The sequence below is a fragment of the Tachypleus tridentatus genome, chromosome 6 (assembly GCF_004210375.1).
Source record: "Tachypleus tridentatus isolate NWPU-2018 chromosome 6, ASM421037v1, whole genome shotgun sequence".
Lineage (NCBI taxonomy): Eukaryota > Metazoa > Arthropoda > Merostomata > Xiphosura > Limulidae > Tachypleus > Tachypleus tridentatus.
The window spans coordinates 66801318-66824400 of NC_134830.1; the positions used below are offsets into that span (position 1 = coordinate 66801318).

At 34.2% G+C, this 23083-nt stretch overlaps 1 protein-coding gene across 4 annotated transcripts in view; it reads right to left on the reverse strand.

Moving 5' to 3' along the window:
• Window positions 1–23083, reverse strand: part of LOC143252719 (coiled-coil domain-containing protein CG32809-like) — a 431304-nt gene that overhangs the window by 267027 nt on the left and 141194 nt on the right. For all 4 annotated transcript variants that reach the window (XM_076505287.1, XM_076505286.1, XM_076505285.1 and 1 more), the window contains exon 3: window positions 471–1068. In XM_076505287.1, coding sequence (XP_076361402.1) covers window positions 471–1020 — 550 coding nt within the window. In that variant the 5' untranslated portion in view covers window positions 1021–1068. The remainder of the gene's footprint in view (window positions 1–470; window positions 1069–23083) is intronic.

Below are 23083 nucleotides of genomic sequence, written 5' to 3' on the forward strand. Positions count from 1 at the left end.
TTTTGTACGAACTCTCTGCTCTACTGACAATTATCAACAATCTTTTTGGTCGTGGCATGACAAGAAACATTAATATATGGTATTAAACCCTCTTTTAGTCAAAATGTATTTGTGGAGTGCTATTAAATTAATTTATTTTAGTATACACTGGTACCATGTGCTAGCTTCTTTCTATATAGTTAAAACACTGCATGGTGTTCCATAACAGTTATTTCAGACCCTAAGTTTGACCAGTATGTTCATTCTATAAGAATATTTATGACATGACCTTAGTACAAGTTTATGGAAATTATAAAGAATAAGTATTCTCACCGTTGCTCATTCAGTTATCCACAGGGACCAGTGAAGCAAACAATGGAAAGAATGAGAAAATATTCACTTGTCTTGCACAGTACTGTATATCATGAATTACATCCTTAAGTAAGTTACTTTGTTAGGATGAAAATAACATACATTAGAATATAACTCACCTACATAATGAACATCTCTATCACGTCTCATGACTAGTTTTCTAACATCGGCACTTTCTACAGGTTGCTCATCATAATACATTACTCTGGGATCGGCAACGCTTCTGGACCGTCCGGCTGCGCGCCATCTAGCGGGGAGCGTTGAGCTTTGTTCTGGACTTGATTTTACCTGAGGCTCACGGTGAGCACGTCTCAGAGCATCACGTGGTATTCTCCCACCACCCACTTCCTTCGAACGACTTGCCAGCACCCCATTCGCATCACCACAACCATTGCTATCTCCACCTCGATGACTGGAATTTTGTTGGGTACTCAACCTTTTTAACTCTGCCGGATCCACTGAACGGGCAGACTGTAGTCCTTCTCTGGCTGCATGTTTTCCCTTGTACTCCTCTTGAGATGCAGACTTCCTCATACCCTTTCCGAAGTTAGATGGATTCGGTCGTTCGTGTTCTTCTCGTTGAACATTTTTTTTATTCTCGTCAGGTCGAGCTCCAGATGGCATGCTGATGCTTCGATGCATGGTGAATCTCTTGATGCTAAATGGCATCTTTGGTCAAACTTATGAAATGTTCCCAGCACTTACGATAGATCAGTTCTGTAGAGAAGAGAAAAATATTTCGATTTAATTTACAGATATAAAATTAACCTGTTATTTCTCAACAGTTTTTCATATTAAGAGCAACAACAACAACAAAAAACACCGGTGTTTTTTGGCACAATGAAAGGTAAAATATTTAGAAATTAAATAAAAACCCTATAACCCTGAAAAAAAAAACCACCATTCGAAAGCGCTTGAGTTATAGGGTCTTTATTTCATTCCCATCGAGACTTCTTGAACCTTCGTGTTTTTCTAATATCGTGAAGGTAAAATATTTATTACCTCTTACAGCCAACTAGTTTCGGTAGTACAGTTATGTTGGTAACGTAATACGTCGGCTATAAGTAATAATATTGTGTCAAAAATCGTACGTTTTTTGTGTTTTTTACTCTCAATATAGTAGCACAAAGTGCCTGACAAGAAAATGTTGTTCATATTTTCTAATTCCCTTATTATTCGAGTTCTTGTACTGTTGATTTTGAATTCAGCTTGAACATTTCAAATAAATAGAGCAACAATGTCAAACACAAAATCGCAATTATTTCGTAGTGTCGAATCAATATCTTTTGTCAAACAAATACATTCTATGCAAATCGGTGTTGTAATTATCTATCAAACGTACAATTTATCTAACAAACTAGGTAGCAGAATAACGTTTCGGCACACTTGCAAGAGCTTTCAGCGCAACGCGCTGAAACCCTGGATGAAGAAGCGAACTTTTTCTGAAGACTGTTCGATCAGTTGAATCGTCTGTTGCAAGACACTCATCTTAGACTAATTTTACCCCAGCTACACACAAACTGATTTAAAATTGCTATGTTTTTTCTCCACTCAAATAAATCGAACTTACTAGTACCAAGAGCGTAAAACGATCGAACTTACTAGTACCATGAGCGTAGATATATTGATTGACTTGAAACTCTCAAGGTTATTACTTAAGCAGCCTCTATAAATTCAAAGCAGGGAAACTAAAGGCAAAAACTAATACAGCTCCGTGTTCGGTTTTTTCTTTTACTTTTTCTATAAGATGGTTCTTTACCATAGTGATGAGCACAAATATGTGACATGTAATCTAGTTGTAAGTATACGAGCTAAGAACAATTCTACTTTTACCGAAAACTAAGTAAAACATAGCACCGAAACTTACGAGTAACAATTTCAAAATAAACACATTGAAAGCTAACTGCCAGATATATTGGCAAAAAATGCTTGAAAATGTCTGAAAGTCCTTCAACAGTAAAGTTGATTGTAAGGCTAGCATAACGTATCCTGAGAAAAGGTGACTATAGAAATGAATAATATGATTGCGAAGTGTCAATTCGATCACATCCATCACATTTCCGACAACATCAATTTGATAAAACAAGATGCTACATGTGAAAAACAAACAAGTAGAGCAGTGGACGACTGCTAATTTACTTAGCCTTTTCTGCTTATTCTCAGGTTTCATTTCAATAGGCCCGGCATGGCCAGGCGGTTAAGGCACTCCACTCGTAATTCGAATCCCCGTCACACCAAACATACTCGCCCTTTTAGCCGTGGGGGCGTTATAATGTGACAATCAATCCCATTATTCGTTGGTAAAACAGTAGTCCAAGAGTTAGCGGTGGGTGGTGATGACTAGCTGCCTTCTCTCTAGTCTTACACTACTAAATTAGGGACGGCTAGCACAGACAGCCCTCGAGTAGCTTTGCGCGAAATTCAAAAAACAAACAAACAGACAAACTTTCAATAATTTTGATAAAAACAACAATCTTACGTATAGTGCTTTACCATACTCAATCGACAACGTTAAAGTTAACACTCTTTATTGTTCAATAACATTTCTTGAAAACGCACGGTTATTTGAGATACTTTATAGAAAGGAGTGTTTTAAATTTATATGGGAATTTCAAGAATATACAGCTTCGATCCTAATAACATACTATTGTGAATTATTCACTGGAAAAGCTGTTTAAAACATTAAAAACCCAATATATCGATGATAGATCTATATAATAGAGTATGTATGTTTTCTTATAGCAAAGCCACTTCGGGCTATCTGCTGTGTCCACCGAGAGGAATCGAGCCCCTGATTTTAGCGTTGTAAATCCGATGACTTCTCGATGTCCTAGCGGGGGTCAATAGGGTGGGCTTCACATTTGTTTATTTATTTTAAGTAACACACTTTCTTTCGAAACAAGACTTGTGGACACTGCAGTTTGCGAGACAACTTTTATGTTTATAAGCCAACAGTTACATACGTTGCTGTCTTTTTCTAGTTTTATCATCTTCTGGTCGTTGAACCACGCCTAACAACTTAACAGAAAAAAAAATTGTTCGTGTAAATTGAGAAAACATGGTCACAGTTTGCATCTTTTTTCTAAAAATCAGATTTCGATACTTGTGGTGCACAAAGAAGAGCTAGCACGTTGTGCCATTTTGTGCTTTATAACAAAAAAATAACAAGCTCTATAAAAGCAATTAGTTACAGAAGGATGTAAAATCTCCTTGACACATTAACCTGATCTAAGATAAGCATTTTATAAGCATTATTACAGGTGAAAAAGAGCAGAGAAGTTTTGTAAAAACATTACAGAAGTTGGGACCCTTTAGCATTTGATGAAAAATAGAACCTTTGCAGTGCAAGGCTTTTATTGAAATAAAATGAATAAATCATTGTTCGGGCAATCGAGGAACTGATACAGTATCCTACAATATTGAAAAACGACAATAACATATTTTCATAGTACAGACAAAGTAGATTATTACAGTAATACACGTAGTTTTATTTTACAGTTAGTAAACTGTAAAACATCAACGATTTTTTAGGATTATTTCACTGTGGTTACAGCTTAGTTACTGTGAAATTAACAGCTCTGCTGCTGTCCTCCGAGGAGACAGCGGTAAGTATTCGGAATTACAACACTAAAATCTGGGGTTTGATTTCCTTCAATGGACACACAGCTCTGCTGACAGTATTTTCACGATTAAAGGCCCGGCATGGCCAGATGGTTAAGGCGTTCGACTCGTAATCTGAGGGTTGCAAATCCCCGTTGCAACAAAAATGCTCGCCCTTTCAGCCGTTGAAGCGTTATAATGTGATGGTCAATCCCACTATTCGTTGGTAAAAGAGTAGCCCAAGAGTTGGCGGTGGGTGGTGATGACGAACTGCCTTCCCTTTAGTCTCACACCGCTAAATTAGGGACGACTAACACAGATAGACCTCGAGTAAATTTGCGCGATATTCAAAAACAAACAAACAATATTTTGAATACCTAGATTCGATCTTGTATTAAGCATTTAATGTAAAACATTTTAAAAACTTTATCACAATTGGCTAAAATCAATAAAATTACACAATCACTCTTATCTTTTAAAAAACAAGTTAAAAATTTAAAATTTCAAGACCTAAAATGAGAATAGAATATAACTATCATTAATAAATTCGAGATAGGGTAAATAGAAGAATCGTCAAAAAGATTGCTAATAGCAAAGTTAATTAAATAATTAACCTCTTCAGCTATATGTTCAATTAACTTAATTAAATTTAAATTTCCTCATCTAAAAGCTCAACTATTTTTTCAGGATATCCGTACAAATCTATTAGCATTATCAATATAAAATCCAACAAGTTAAAATACAAATTCAACTGTCTAAAATTAAGTCTCATTAGTTGTTAAAAGTAGAAGTTGTTGAAAAAAAGAAATTGATTAGCTGAATTTAATTTCTTATTGCATCCAACTACAGGCTTATCTTTTATAATTAAATATTTACTGTTATGAGTACTAGTAAACTGAAAACTCTAACATTTTATTTTAATTGGTATGAGCTGCCTTCCAGTGACACATCGGCAAGTCTGTAGATTGTAGACATACAACGCTAAAAACCAGTTTTCGATACAAATAGCCCATTGGTTAGTTTTGTGCTTAACTTCAAACAAACACAAAAACACGTTAACTCATCTGCAATAGAACATGTAAACCAAAGCGGAATTTGTGGCTAAATATTTAGAATTTTAAGAACCTTCCACATACAGTTTGGTGCAATTTTTATATACAAAGCCTTAACTCACGTTCAACACATGCTTCTCCGCATTTCAAATATTTTTATACTAAATATATTTCCTATTATTTGTATAGTTTCTTTTTACATAATAATTTACAATTGTAAATAGTATACGTCAAATGTTTTATACATTTTACTGAACAAAATTTGTTTTTATTTCCACATGATATCGTAAACTTAAATGACTATTTTTATTAATCCTTATGTCCAAAGTATTCACACGTGAACATCCAATGAAATATGACTGAATATTATTTGTTTATATTTGTTTTCAACTTTCAGTAAACTCGTTATATGTTCTGGAGTGGAAACGTGTTCAAAATTCTGTGGTTATATGTTCATCTTTGGTGGATTTATGGTAGGGTTTGATCAATGTCTTTCTTCACAAAGGCATTTTGAACGATTTGCTGTTAATAGTTGTTGATGTTTACCTACATTCTTTATCGCTTCTTAATAATTTGTTTTTGATTGTAATTAAGCCTAAAGCTATACTATGCTACACTAAAGTTGTACTATGCCAACCATTATAAAAAAAAAAAATCCTTCAGACTCATGGCTGAGCTGCTGGAGGGCTAATAATACTATGTTTGAAGTTGTATTTAATTTTGGGTATTGTTTAGTGACGCAATTTGGAGCACGTGTATCCTCTGTGCGCGAAGCGTACTCGTTTCTCGATAGGATGTCCAGACATGTGATATAAGAATAAAGCATGCTATTATAATCTAAGTTCTCGCACACAGAAAGTAAGAAAAAAACATGAAACAAAACTTGGCTTGAACAGCTATCCAGTGTGGTGTATTAAATGTTTTTTTTTTTACAGTGCATTAATAAATAACGATGAAAATATCATATTTGTATGACTCCATTGCATTATTGCTACCGTTCATTATTTCTGTTTACGATCGAATCAATGAGAAAGACTAACAACAAACCTTCTAAACAAGTTTTTGACCACATGACGACTGATTGAATACCAAAAAAATAGGTGTGAAGCAGCGTGTTAAATAACAAACCGCGTTGATTTTTATGTTTCTATCTTTTACTTTCCATTTTAAGAAATTATTTCAGTGTATTTATAAAAAATATCGAAAATTATCCGCAAACCTTATCCTCAGTCTGTTTATCGGTAATCAGGTTTTAGAAACCTGGGCGGGTCAGGTACAATCTTAACCTCTTCCTCCCGCATTTATGGTGTTATTAATAATTTTATGTTTTGAGCAACTGCTAAATGTTGAATGCAACATAAAAAGAGGTACTGTTTTCACAACTGTTTATTGATATGGATTCAAAACTTCTATCAGGGCCATTTTCATTTATGTTCAAACGTTCATCAATTACACTGGGACACACTCGATACATAAACACTCTTTTAATACACTATTTTATAAAAAACAACATGATGAATTACGTAGGTCTAGCAATAGGTGGCACATTACTAAACTTATAGTACACATTTAAGGGTGAACAGTACTTAGGCTCATTTTAATCATGTATGATACAGATATCTAATGCTCGCAACATTTCGTTTTTCTTAAAGTACGTGAATGATCTGCTTATTGATCATTGAGTGTTTGTATGTTTGCACATTTATGCAGAAATTTAGTTTACTGATCGGGCAACTTTTTATACACTAGTAAGAATTGAATTTTGTTGTTTTTTTATAGTTTAATTTTAATTATCTTGAATGTGACATTGATCCAGGCTGGACAAGCGTATTCTATTATCAATCGTATATATTGTATATATGTATAAATCGTATATATATTTGTAATATATTAGTTAAGATATAGCTTGGGGTTCATTTTAATTAGTTTCTTAAGTTTTGCCAGTACTAAAATATGTTTTTACTATATTCATTTTTATTCGTTTCTTGTACTTTTGTATTCAAAGATGTTACTTGATGAGGGCTGTAAATTCACGGCCGCTGTTGTTGGCGTTTCGGAATTCTTCCAGATAGCTACATCATTTGCAAATTGTGAAGTGAACCAGATATTTGGGTCGTTTAATGACATGTCGCTTAAATACATCGGCTAACTACTAAAACGTTTGGTTTGTTTTGAATTTCATGCAAAGCTACACTAGGAATATCAGCGTCCCTAATTTAGCAGTAAAAAACTAGACAGAAGTGCAAATAGTCATCACCATTCTCCGCCAACTCTTGAACTACTCTTTTTAACAAAATCTTGACAATCACATTATAACGTCCTCACGGCTGAAAGGAGAAGAATTTTTTTTTGGTGGAGTGAGATTCGAATCCGCAACCTGCAGATTAGAAGTCAAGTACCCTAACAACCTGGCCATGCCTTTCTTCTCGTGAAAATGACGATGACGTATTCCACACTAACAATAACACTATACTCGTGTATTTAAACCCAACAGTATTAACATTGATTCAATATCCTTCACACATTGTTCGGTTTTTGTGTGCTCACTTTGTTTCAGTGACTTGAAAAAACAAGAGAAAGAGAGAAAGAATTATGATCGTACTTTTCGCAACAAATCGTTGATCTCTGACGTTAGTTTTAAAATCTAAAACAGAACTTTACTAACGAAGCACAAGCCAGCTCAACAACAAAATCAATCTTTCTGTTAATTTCGTTTTTGTTACTGTTAAGCCCAAAACTATAAAATGAGCTATACGTGTTCTGCCCACAGCGGGTATCAAAGCCAGGCTTTTAGTGTGCAAGAGCTTCAACTATTACTATTCAGTTCCCCAGTAGCACAGCAATATGTTTGTTAACTTGTATCGCTAGAAACCGGGTTTTGCTACCATTGGTTGGCAGAGCACATACAACTCATTGTGTAGCTTTGTGCTTAATTTAACAAACAAAACTTACTGCTGAACCACGAACGGCCATTTCGATATTTAACTGATTTCATAAAAATATTATTATACCTTACATGTCAGATATAGTCGGATGTAAGCCAATGGTGAACCCATTTTAAGTAGCATTCCTTATCTAACACGAAAAATCAATAAGTCGAACCAAAATGAAAGATTTAAGATACATTTAGATTCCTAATATATTTATTGTAATTGCTCGAACTGGTCGGTCATCATAAAAACCAACGATTATCCAGATAATGAATAATTAAAATTTGAAATCACTACATTTTCTGTTCTAATGATTAAAATTCACCTCAATAAGTCACTTCACAACAGTGTTAAGTATGGTAAAACGTCTTTAAGAAGGTCTAAGTATCAAAACTCTTTATCAAGAGAAACATATACAGACTCCTGGAGAGACAGCGGTATGTCTACGGATTCACAATGCTAAAATCCAACGTTCGGTTCCCCACGATAAACACCGCAGATAGCCCACTGTGGCTTTGTTCAAAGATAAATAAATAAAGTAATAAAAATATTTATTTTATGTAAAAAAATAAGTTTTGGCTCCATCTCTTGGAAAACTTAACTTTTGATTAATTATAGAGACATACGACTCTGTATAGAGGGGTGGCCAGTGGTAACTAATACCAAAAATTCAAATCTGTACGCTAAAAAAATCAACAGTGATATAGAAGTTTATTTTGAAAGATGATTGCCATTCATTTTAATTTGTTTCTCTACCCAATAAGCCCAAAAGAGGAAAGAAATCATCGCTAAGATATGAAGCTAGAAAGTAATCAACCAACCACATTGTACATCTTTTTGTTTTAATTGAGATAACCCTATAACTATTTTATCAATATCGTTAGTTTAAGCCTAAATCCACTCTACGTGCTTGAAAACAGTGCGCGATATCATCTCTTAGCCATAATATCATGTAGTAATCACAAAAAAATCATACTACTAATGTAAGTGGTATTATAATTACCCCTTGTAGTTAGCTTTATTACAGAAATATATTGTTTCTTTAAAAAGCTAAAATACGCGGTGAAACAGGAATCACCAGCTAGTAATAAATGAACATTAGATCACTGTAACATGTAGAATACCAAATGCTTTGTACACTACACAACCGGTGATTTTAGGGAGTCATCAACTATAATATATATGATTTTTCATTTGTTTAAAATCAAGCACAAAGCTACACAATGGGCTATCTGTGCTCTGCCGATCACGAGTATCGAGACACGGGTTTTGGTGGTGTGAGTACGCAGACATATCGTTGTGCCACTGGTGGACTAATGTACATGAAGTGAAAGAGAAAAAAATCAATATATATAACAGTATAATTTTTGTACACATTCACAGAATACACTAACGTTCAATCAAGAGAAAATATCACAAGACAAATAATGAAGATTTTGTAAATGCAAAATGATGTAGGGATGGCAGTGCAAAAAGAATGTAAATGAGAATATAAGAATGATACAGCTGTACACAGATCATCCCTACATGACTTTCAATTTTAAAATTTAATTTAAAACCGTGAAATATATAATTGACTTTAATAATTAATGCAATTGGCAAATATATATTCCTATCTTCTGGTATGCAGTTTGTTTGTCATTATATCATGGTCATGTCAAGTTAGGCACTACTGTAGTTTAACTAAGGGCATATTACAATGAAAACCAAGTTGAATCAAAACATGTTTCGATTATTAAAGACATCTCGTCATGAAGTCGGTTGAATTGATCGACTTCATAACCATCTTGTAGTAGTACATTTCTAGGTCTAGCATGGCTAGGTGGGTTAAGGCTTTCGACTCGTAATCTGAGGATCACGGGTTTGAATCCCCGTCGCACCAAATGTGCTTTCAGCCGTAGGGTGTTATAATGTGACGGTCAATCCCACTATTCGTTGGTAAAAGAGTAGCCCACATTAGGGACGGTAGCGCAGACAGCCCTCGTGTAGCTTTACTAGTGCATTTTACAGTTCAGCATTAAACTTTAATTTCGAAAGTAATGTGGGTACAATTTATCCATAGCTGTGCCTTCCCTGTATTATTGTATGCATTCATTTTTGGTAATGTCTTTCATACATAATTATCAATTTTTAAAGTGTTTCTATTACTTGTTTTGTGACATTTTATATTTACAAGTCAAAAGCTTGTTAAATTTCACATCAGAAATGACATGTATTTAAAAATTCTGGAATGGTATTCATGAAGCTCAACAACAAAAATAAACGTTTGATAAACAGTTGAATCTAAATATATTACTAGCCTGAGGAATTGGAAATATACAACATATTTCGCTGTCTCTATTTCATGCCACTGAAATAACAGCTTAGCTTCAATGACTATCAGTACCAAAGAACTTAATAAAAAAAAATACCACAACCAGCTAATACTGGTATGAAAGAGTGGGCAGGGAATATTAATATATCTAATCTAGGATGTATATAAATGCTATTTTAGTCTTTTAACTGTACTGTATGGCTACATTCTTAGGGAATAGAATTAAATCACGAGCTGAATGGTAGAACGGATAAGCCGTTTCACTACAAGGAATTTATACAACAGACGCAAAAGCTGTTTCTGAATAGCAGCAGTTTTATCTTTTTCTGTAATAAACAGCGGAAAGAACAGAAAGGGGACAGTGTAAGCCACATCACAAGAAAACCATAGAACTTTGAATCGATAAATAGAGTCTCAAGACCAAGTCTCACAATTACCATGATCGAATTGTAAAAAAGAAAAATAATGTATTTTCTACTACGAAAAATTCCTGAATATGGTTATTTTATTGGTAAAAAATGTATTTATAACATTCTGTTATTCTTGGGTTGTATTTGTAAAATGTACCATTTAACGAATTTAAGTGCGTGAAAATGATAAACAACAAATAGTTTCTTTTTTTTAAAGGAAAAAACAGTTCTTCAGAAAAAATTTTGAGATTTTTACTTCCTGTACTAGGCTTAACAACAAACAGTACAACACAGCATTTTTCACAATTAAGATATATTTCTGTTTAAGTAATATAGAATACAATAAATAAAGTTATTTTGGAATATATGTTTGCCTGCTACGTTGTCCCCAAACACCTCCCCCAGTTCTGGAGTTAGCAGGATCAATCTTGGCAGGTGGATTCTGGCGTGTTTTTATCTATATGGAGTAGATAGTACCAAAAGGATCTAAAAAGTATTACCTTTGTTTTATATGTGTCTAAAGATATGTATTCAGGGACGCTGAACTCAAACTTGACATCGCATTTTGCGTGCCTCGCCCCCTCGGAATGAAGAGGGCGCCATATCTGAAACTTTGTTCATACCCCTACTCGCAATTTAGAGGGACCAAACACAAAACAATTGCTCATGTAACATGAGCGGTTGTCTCAAAGGGTTTTCCGGTTCCCCTTACAAAGAGAGCTCAAACACGCATGAAGGTCACCCAAGAATGATAGGGGTATAGGAGAAGGTTAAGCTGTTTAAAGCTGTATTCTTAATTCAACTCAAAGCTAGCGAGTCCAAACGTGGCACAAGTGTTTAAGTACTACGATCGGGTAGTTAACCCAGCTGGGTTAACTACAGAAGTATCTGGGGCTTGATCATACGTTGGGGCCTCCGTAGGTTATTAGGGTATCTTTGAGCCTGGCAGCAAAACGCACGTATTTTATGCTTACACAAGGAAAGAAGAGAAGACTTTTCTAAGTTTTACAGAAAGTAACAGAAAGTTTCCGATTCTTTCGACACAGATATGTCATAAAATAAGCGTAGATAAATTGAATACCAGCTTTATATTTGCTTCGACATTACTTTCAAAGTGATATTAAACCCTGCAAAAAATTAGCTAAAAGCGATTTTTAATCTAGTAATAAGAAAAGTCCGTCCAAATATAGAAGTGTCTACGTAGAACTTACAATCTATGTTCTATGTTATTCACTGGATTTGTTTGTTACCCGTATCTCAGGTCGACTGCTATGGGTATTAACACTTTTAGTTGTTTCTGAAGATGACCTAAGAAGGTCAAAACGTTGTTTCTGCTTTATTACTAAAAGTGTTAATACTCATACCAACCGTCCAGAGATACATTTTTACTTCAAGTGGGTTTCTCATCATTACGAATTGTTTGTTACCTGTTCCATAGTCTTCAACTGGCTGCTGTTCATAGTTACATTCCATTTACATTAATTATCGAAATCACTAACGTATATAATAAGTGCTCATTTTAACTGAGGAACTCGTAGTTGTTCTTGTTGTTCTTTGTTATTAATCACAAAGCTACACAAAGCGCTATCTGTGTTCTGCCTACCACGGGTCTCGAAACCCGGTTTCTAGCAGACACGACAGTGTTTCACTGGGGGTTTGAGTAGTGTGTAAACAACGTTGCACAACAGCAGCTGCTGAAATTAATGGTTATCAGCACAGTTTGATACTTTATTTTGTTTTTGTTTTTTAATTTCGTGCAAAACTACACGAGAGCTATCAGCACTAGCTGTCCCTAATTTAGCAATGTAAAACTAGAAGGAAGGCAGATAGTCATCAACATGCACCGCCAACTCTTGGGCTACTCTTTAACCGAAGAATAGTGGTATTGATCGTGATATTATAACGCTCCCATGGCTGAAAGGGCGACATGTTTGGTGTGATGGGGGATTCGAACCCCCTGTCCTAAGATTACGAGTCAAACGCCCTAACCACCTGATACGTTTGTAAAGTATCAATAATGGCTGTAATGTGCTCATACTACAGATTTCGCAATGAGAATGTTTTTGTTGCTATTGTTTTTGTCCTGTTTCAATAGGATACGGACGTGCTAGATTTTTTTATTAGTTTTATGATAACTTACTATAATTGATTTGCAAGTAAAAACTTACATCTAAACAGCCTACTTGCTCAGACATAGACAGACAAATATGGGAAAACTCATGTTGTTGTTATTCCTTTTCGCTTTCTCAACGTTCTCATCGCTCAAGAATTGACCCAAAATAGGAGCACTCTAGTTATATTCTGTAGAATTGACGTGGCATCATAACTGATTTTACTTTTGCTCACAAAGCTTGTAACTAAGCACAAAGCTACACAATGGGTTATCAGTGCTTTGCCAACTACTGGTATCGAAACATGGCTTCTATCGTGTAAGTCCGAAGTTCAATTACACTACCAGGAGGAAGAGTTCAAGAGTGCACATGACTCTCCCGGGTCCACACAAAGGACCTAAATCCCAATAAAACAGTCAACATATACAAATAGTTTTTATCATTTGGCAAGTAAAATAAACATTCTCAGTCAACATTGATAAATATTTTCATAATTTGGCACCTAAAATACACATTACCAGTCAACATAAATAAATATTTTTATCATTTGGCACGTAAAATACACATTTTCAGTCAACATAAATAAATACTTTTATCATTTGGCACATAAAATACACATTTTCAGTCAACATACATACACACATACTTTTATCATTTGCGAACATGAACCGTTTTTACAATATAATGCATATTCACGTTACCAGAATAAACTGGTTTTAAACGTTGTCCAGCAATATAACTAATATTACCCTGCACAGTATTCATTACAGTTGCTTGTTACCGATTCTTTACTTTTTATCTTGTTACTTGTTTACTTGAAGTTAAGAACAGAGCTAAACGATGGACTACCTGTGCTCTGCCCAACAAGGGTATCGAAAATTAGATCCTAGCGTCGTAAGTCCGCAGATATACCGCTTTGCCACCAGGGGAGCACGTAAATTATATAAACCATAAAACAGAATACAAAACTTTCATAAGTAAAAAAAAAAAATTTTAAGAGGTTGGAAAATCACCATTACAAACAACATATGAAAATTGTGGCTTCATAACTCGTGTTCCACGCTAGTACAGCAGTAGGTCTACGGATTTATACCATTAAAATCAACGGTTCGATTCCATTGATGGGCTCAGCAGATAGTCCAATGTGGCTTTTCTATAAGAAAACCACACAAAACAAAAACACATAAGTCGTAACAAATCTTTAAGAAAAAATAATATGGAAAAGACGTATTTTTTTGTTGTTGTTATAGCTCATCCCTTGGTCCGGTGCGGGCAGGTGGTTTAGGCGATCGAATCGTAATCTGAGAGTCTCGGATTCGAATCTCCGTCTCACCAAGCATGCTCACCCTTTCAGCCGTGGAGGCGTTATAATGTGACGGGCAATCCCACTATTCGTTGACAAAAGAGTAGCCCAAGAGTTGGCGGTGGGTGGTGATGCTAGCTGCCTTTCCTCTAGTCTTACACATTAAATTAGGGATGGCTAGCGCAAATAGGCCTGATGTAGCTTTGCGCAAAATTCATAAACAAACAAAGTCATCCATTTAAGTGCGCGTTATTTGGACAATGATTTAGAGCCAACGGGAAAATTACCTCAATCCACTTTTTTCTTTTTTTCAATTTCTCGATGAGTAAACTTTGTCGTTCACTTTCGCTAAGCATTAACGTTCCATCAAAAATATCTCAACTCTTTAAGTCTCTTTTTTATCTAAGCAGCAAAACTTACGCAAAAAATTCAGTTTTTTTGTGCTGAGCTCATAGAAATGTTTATTTTGGCAATCTAAGATGGTTTGTTTTGAATTTCGCACAAAGCTACTCGAGAGCTATCTGTGCTAACCGTCTCTAATGTAGCAGTGTAAGACTAGAGGGAAGGCAGCTAGTCATCACCACCCACCGCCAACTCTTGGGCCACTCTTTTACCAACGAATAGTGGGATTGACCGTCACATTATAACGCCCACACGGCTGGGAGGGCGAGCATGTTTGGCGTGACGGGAATGCGAACCCGCGATACTCGGATTACGAGTCGCACGCCTTACGCGCTTGGCCATGCCGGGCCACCATTCTAAGATGGTGGTAGTAAAAATAATAATACACTTATATTTAAAGTTTCAGTTTTAGAATTTTTATTAAAACATAGAAAATATTCAATGTAAACTTACAACATGTGAATAATCTGTCAAACAATACATTTTATTCCACATAAAAAAAGAGTCAACTGAAACTAGAAATTTTAAATCACTAATATATTGAATTCGAAATAACTCGAACGTATTTCTGATTTAAAAAACAACTCATAATTAAATATGTTACTTTTATCATTCATTCATAGCAATTACTGAGGCTTGCTGTTAATTCTCACTTTTAAATTAGGAAAAGAACACGTTATTTCACAACATGCTTAAAACCTTGGAATTCTACCTCTTTATTAAACATTAACCATAACAGATCCTGATAACTGTAAAATAAGTATTCGATAATTTTGAATACATATGCGTGTTTTATACTTGTATATAAAAAAGCATCATCGAGAGAAAACTAGCAATGAATAGTGAACGTAATTTTGTATTGTTTATTTAACTAGTAAAATATTTAGTACTTCTTACAAGGTATGACACAGCAGAAGCAAGAGATTTCAACCAGATATTAACTATCATATACAAAGCTTGAAATATATTTTCAAAATAATCTACAATGAAATACTGAAATACAGATACTTTGTGAAACTCAGTGCGCTCTCAAATTTTTTGTGTGATTTTCATACTTATAAAACTATAAGAGTGAAAATAAATAAATAGAAAGTAGGAATCAGAGCACCAAAAACTAAGGAAACAGGGTAGAAATGGGCGGGAGATAACATTATGATACTTGTTGATTTTGTAACCTGAAATTGGGTGTGGCCATCGTCTCCTTTTTTCGAACTTGATAACTGTTCAAGCTAAATCAAAGGTGTATATAGTTGAATTTCTCTGTTATAAAGTTTGTTTAAGCAACCAAGTACAGATACATGTATTTAATCCAACTACGTTATCCTAACTAAATGCATAACATCATACTGGGTGTTTGATGTCAGAAGTGAGACAAAATTTTCTATAATTATACTTTGCCCATGAAAAGCATTAAAGAGCTATGTGACTGTTAAGGGCTTAACTACTGATAAAACTCAATTCATGTCTATAATTGGATAAAAGTTTAATTCAAACACAAAGTAGGAACGGGTGGAACGATTACCACACCCACTCTCTGATTGCACCTGTCCAAAGCCATTGAGTGTTGTGATGTCATCTCGCATATTTCTACAATGTTTCCTTACTTTTTGGTGCTCCCATTCGTACTCCTTAAATTCTAATTTAATTTTTATACCTCTCTAATAGCTTTCTTTTTTGTTGTAAATCTCTCGAGTGATTGTGCTCTAGCCCTATCCTTCTCGTAAACTTTCTTGTTATTAAATCTTGAGAGTCACTGGACTCTAGATGTCCTTAGAACGGGGATTCTTAACTAATGGTCTATAGAACCCGTAGGGATCCATGAAAAGGCTTCAAGGAAATCCGTGAACCGGGAGTAAAAAAGACGTTTCCTCCATTATTTTGCATGGGAGAGTGTCCATAGCTTTCGTATTAGATTCTCAAAGGGATCCGTGACTCAAAAAAGTTAAGAAACACGGATCTAGGGCTATCTCTAGACTTTTCCTGGCTTTTTCTTGTATCTCTGCTATAGTTTTTTCTATCATCTAACTAGGGTGAAAGCTGGATTAATGGCTAAGGCATTCGCATATTAAGCATTATTATTTCTAATATTTTACCTGATCTTGCAGTAATGTTCTTTTCGCTGGAATAAAAAACTTTTCAGTATTATTAATATAAGATTTTCTCGTCTTCTTGTTTCTTTGAAAGGCTTATTTTAAAAATCGCGCTGTTCCAAGTATAATCTTACCTGTCAATAGATCACACTAAGTTTGAAAACAGTGCAAATGTAGATTATGCAACTTATCGTTCTTTTTTTCTTTTAAGTCCAGAGTACTTGAGCAAAACAATGTCAGACTTCAACAGTGGTGGCGTTTGTCCTCATGCAGAAGAATGCTATAATTGTTTTGTCCAACAAAGAACCCTCAAGTCAGATGTATAGAACTGAAAACTTTACTCTCAAAGGTTAGACACCTAAATTGATACCTGGATATAAAGAAACTATGTTGTGCACATTTTTGTATCTAACTGATGCAACTACAGGCTGATCACGTATACAATGCGCATAAGCAATCGTGCACCCGCACATAATATGAAGACGGATTCTTACATGACAATTCACAGATCGTGCTCGTAATCATAGAATATGGTGGCTACTACTGTATTATTAGACCAGTAAGAGCGTCGCAAAATGATTCGTTATTATCGAGGTTTTAAGTAAAATTAAGAAAAACGCTTTTAGCTAAGGTAGCATTTTTCAATCATGAACATTTAGATTTTCATAAGGTGAAAGCATAAGGGAGCTATGTTGTTCAAACAATGTTAATCAGTCGGTCAGATTGACAAACTTGTGGGATTTTTGTGATTTTTTTACTGTAGCGATTTTTTCAAGTGCTTTAGTGGCCTGTTACCCTGCAGTTGGTTTGTTTACTATTCAACAATGTGTATAAAGTGCTTCTAAAGTTTTATTTACGTGCTGTTTACAGTGCGTTTGAGATTTGAAATTATAATGTACATATTGCACACCTGACCCATTCCTGCTATTAAAAAATTCAAAATATAGAAGAACTGTGAATAACATCCCTTAGTTCTTCGTTCTTATAACAGTATTTATAATATATTATTAAAGTGTTTTCCTGCTATACTTTTAAAATAAAATTTATTTACAACATTATTTTTTATCACTTTTTCGCTCAAAATAATGTTATTTTCTAACTATATTTTATTTTTAAATTATATTTATTTGGCCTAAAGCTCACGTGGAATTTAGCAAACAATCGTAATAGTGATATGTTGCAGTGACATGTTCAAAATTCGTAATATCAAAATGTTTGTTCGAATCTTTTAGTTTTCTAGATATTTGCTACGATAGTGTGTTAGTATAGATTTTTCAGCCTACAATTGAATAAATGATATTAAATATTATTTATTACACTATATTAATGAAAGTAATTAGTAAAGAAAACCCTTTGTTATTGCAGTTATCTCTTGTTTTTTGTTTTTTTGCGAATTTGTAAACCTGAGTATATTAAATGTGTTTGACGGAAAAGAAAACAGCCAAAACAAATCACGTGCACAAATGATAATGTTCAAGCACAAGTTCGTTAATTTATAAAATTATTGTAACTCTGCTATTTGAAGAAAGAATAACTGAATCTGTTCTTCACAATGAAAATATTAATGATGATGTACAACTAAGAAATTATTTAAATGATGATTTGATACTTAATCATAGAATTAGCTAATACAAAGACCAATAATTGTGCAAAACAGGAAAGACAAAATTAATATTCAGAAACTTACCCAATATAAAAGAACACTGTATGAATACTTAATCAACTTATCTAAATTCCATTACTCTTATCGCAAATAAGTGATGTATCGAGAAAAAACAGTTGCTAACTGCACACAATTTCAAAGAACATTCCATTATTTGCTACATTTCTTTACTGTTATCTTGATAAAGAGTGGCTAAAATCTTATTATTTGAAGAACTGGTCTTTCTTATGGCAAGCATCTACTAGCATCTGCAAACTATGAAAAGCAACATTCTGCCAGTTTGAATAAATATTTGCCATCTAACTGAGCGAATCCTAGCACCCTTTAGTGCATACCTTATCATCTGAGATAAGGGATCAGTGCCCTCAATTTTGACTTTATGGTACTTGTGACGCAGTGTGTAATAATTGTGATGCAAAGTAGAAAGTAGTTCAACAATAAATATCGCATCCTTTCTAAAGACACTTACATCACCAAATGGTGCTGCAATTTTCAAAGTGTTATGAGTGAGACCAAAAGTCACTTTTTTGGTTACCTTTCATGTATGTTATCAAAAAGTGTCACAATTTCTCAAACTCTAATCAATAACCATATGATAGAGCAAATTATGTAATCCCAGTTTGGCATTTTTTGCGTCATTAAGTGTGACTTTAAATTGTTCCTTTGTTCCTGTTGTTTTTTGGATTACTTCAATTCCAGTTCACCGTTTAGTTGTCTCAACAGATCTTACCAAGCAAACCATTACGGACTTCTGTGACGAATTTACTATTATATATCTATTTTAATGTCAAGGTTTGTGCAAGTTAAATGTATATTTAGAAAGGTATAAGAACTTATACTGGTAAATATGTACTACGAAATTCCCGCTTATTCTCTAAAGTTGTAGAATATTCTCAAAGGTAAAAATCAACAACATATATGTAAATGTCATTATGACGTCAGTATTGTTGTGCAAGCTGAAATTTCTAGAATCTCGCTTCACGCCTATAAAATGTAACCAGCCTGAGGCGCCAAGTATATATTGTTGGTTTGCTTGTTTGTTTGTTTTTAAATTTCGCACAAAGCTACTCGAGGGCTATCTGTGCTAGCCGTCCCTAATTTAGCAGTGGAAGACTAGAGGGAAGGCAGCTAGTCATCACCACCCACCGCCAACTCTTGGGCTACTCTTTTACCAACGAAATAGTGGGATTGACCGTCACATTATAACGCCCCTACGGCTGAAAGGGCGAGCATGTGTGGCGCGATGGGAACCCGCGACCCTCAGATTACGAGTCGCACGCCTTAACACGCTTGGCCAGGCCGGGCCATGTTGGTTTGCTACAATTGGTATACTATAAATCTCGGAAGCCATAACTGTGATTAACGCTTATTAATCGGGAACTTCAAACATTGATCAGGAACATTTTTCGATTTCGAACATTATAAACTGTTCAACTTCAGTGTATTAACATGTGGCGTTAGTATAATTACAAAGACATTATATATCTCTGGCTGTGTAAAACTCACGTGTAGTCAGTGAAGAGGCTAGTGAGCTTCTCATTAGGCGAATTGTATCAATATCGATTCGAGATTAATTCGCTCATCGTTAACCCTCAATAGGGTATAAAGGAAATTCCGGAGCAGATAGAAGACTCTATATAGTTTGTAAAACTTTTGAAACTAAATTATTATCTGTAATAACTGTTATTATAAATTGTGTTGTTGTTTGTATATTAAAATATATTTGTATTAAAAACAAAAACTGTATGTATCTAAAATATTGAATCCCCAATTTCTGTATAATTTAGAATATAGTAAACAATCAGTAGTAATAATAGTAATAGGCGATTCTAATAGAAAACGTAAAAGATTTGGCTGTAATACAACAACACCAAATGAAATAAGTTTCTTAAACATTTTAAGCGATTTTTTCTGTGTGTTATCAAACAACAACACCCCTACCAGTACCAGTGACGGATATCACACAAATTATATACTGGATCTCTGTGTTAGTACAACATACCTAGTAAATAAATGTTCAAATTTTTATGTTGAAAATTATATAGATAGTGAGCACCTACCAATAACGTTTGTCTTCAGTCTTGCACCTCATCATAACCAACGAATAATAAAATCTAGCCCAGCATGGCCAGGTGGTTAAGCCACTTGACTCGTAATCTGAGGGTCGCGGGTTCGATTTCCCGTCACAACAAATATGCTCGCCCTTTCAGCCATAGGAGGCGTTATAATGTAACGGTCAATCCCACTTCGTTGGTAAAGGAGTAACCCAAGAGTCGGCGATGGGTGGTGATGACTAGCTGCCTTCCCTCTAGTCTTACACTGCTAAATTAGGGATGGCTAGCATAGATAGCCTTCGTGTAGCTTTGCGCGAAATTGAAATCAAACAATAAAACCTAAATTTGATTATCAGCAAGCTAATTGATCTACATATACAAATAAATTAGATAAATTACTCCAAAATTTAGTAGTTGAGATTTAAAAAAAATCAGATATTGATTCATCCTATCAAACAATCTCTGAGTGTCTGATAAATGATGCTGAAAAAACAATATCAAAATAACGATAATACAATTCTTACACAAAATGCATGCCATTTGCACATATGAAAATAAGTGATCCATATATTTAAAAAATATATATCTTCATAAGAAATAAAATTAGAAATTAAACAGTTAACACAAGATAACTGAGAGGGTTACTGTTCCAAGCTAAATGAATATACTGACTCTAAGAAATTGGGAACAGATTTGAAAAAACAACCAATAAGATCACAGATATCTGACATTACACCACAATAGCAAGAGAGCCTATACATATCAACAAAAATCATAAGCGTTTAAAGACCAATTAAACCATTAATAACCAGGCATGTACAATAAACTAAATTATTATGTACATAGACATCAAGACTTATACATACACCAAAATTTTCGCTCTTACAATAACCTTCCAAAATAATAATCACCGTCCAGCATAAAATATCATAGACACAATAACTACACCTGAGGTTAAACTATTCATAAAACAAAGCTCCAGAAAAAGATCAGATTCAAAGATTGTTTAATCACTTAACAGCTTTATTTAATCTATCCCTATATGCGGAATACAGTTCTGCCTCTTGAAAGCAAGCAAATGTGTATATGTTATTGAAGGAATGAACTGGAAAACTACAGACCGATTAGTTCAACTAGATGTTAAAGCAAATTTTTAGAGTAAATAATTAGCAACAGAATCTCCAATTTTCTAGAGTTCAAAACAGTTTCAGAAAATTTCGGCAAACGACTGATTATTTAGTTAGGCTTACTGAAAACCATATTATACAACCAAAGGAAATGCACTGTCGCTTGTTTTCTCGATATCGAGAAAGAATTTGAGCTGTACAATATAATAGTTTAATATTCAAATTAAAAGAAATCGAATTACCTACTGCGTTATGCGCTAGTTATCCAACTTTCTTGACGACAGAAATTGTAGAGTAAATGTTGAGGGCACCAACTCCAGAGGAGAATGTTCCTCAACAAGGAATTGTTAGCCCTATCCCGTACATCACGTATGTAAGTAACATGCCATTAAACAATGTTAATCATATATCAACTTCACAATTTACTGACGATGTGGCCATCTGAAATTAAAACACGCCCTCAATAGCAACAAACAACTTACATCCAGTTTGAAATCAAATTGTTGAGTACTTTCAGAAATACAAAATCAAAATGAATATATCGAAAACAATATTAATATTATTCGTAAAATCACTTACATTACGTATAAACCCTCTTAAATTATTGTTGAGCGGAGCTCTTCATAATACCAGTACGTCAGCAAAATTTTAGGCCTAGCGTATGATTCAAAATTAACTTGAAGAAAACATGCATTTGAAAGTACGAAAACTAAAAGGTAACAATGAGTATACTATCTGAAAAAAATAACAGAAGAAACACAGGAACAGCTACAGAAAATATTATTAAATTTATAAATATATCAGACCGGTAATAAAACATGCATGCCCAGCGTGGTTAAATATTCCAAAACAAATCTTAAGAAATTGCAAAAATACAAAATTTAATGTTCACCACAGCTTTTAGAATACCAATACCACAAACTCAGCATTTCTACATAATTATAGAAACCTGTCTTCACTAAAAGGCAAATTAAGAGATTGGCCGTTCCTCTAGTTTAATAAAAATCTATACATTAAATTTCTACGCTGGAAATAAAACCACTTGTACTAGACATTAAAATTATTTTACCAAGTGATGTATATCATCGTGGTATTTAAAAAGGGTATTTTATGTATAAATACATGCTAGCAAGTATATCTTCTGAACAAGTGTAATTTGATTTGGGAACTGTCTGTGATCTTACACGACCAAATGAAGCGAAATACAACTAAACGAACTGTTTGCGAGTGTTTGTGACCAAATAAATCGAATACTTTAAAATTCCTCTAAATGCAACTAGCATAACATTCAAGGATACGGCCCTAAAACCCCAGTACCGAACGTCGATCTTCAACTGCAGTTTGTCTTTCACTGGCAAATGGTAGAAATGGTAATTTTTCAGTCTAAGTAAACACAATAATTATTTATATATTCTGAAGCTACGTATAATATTACCTTCAACTTGTTTTTGTTTTTTTCTTGAACAGAATAAACTAACACAAGAAACAAAGGAAAACACCAATCTAGATTCTTTTCCCAGCTAATGGCATACTCGAAAGATTTATAAAATGTTTAAGGCGGTTGTAAAGATATATTGAACTATAAACAGAGCAAATACAATCGATTTTGTTTGTGTTTAAATATGCTTTCATGGTGTAAATCATTTTCCATTGCCGTTAACAGTTTTGAAATACAA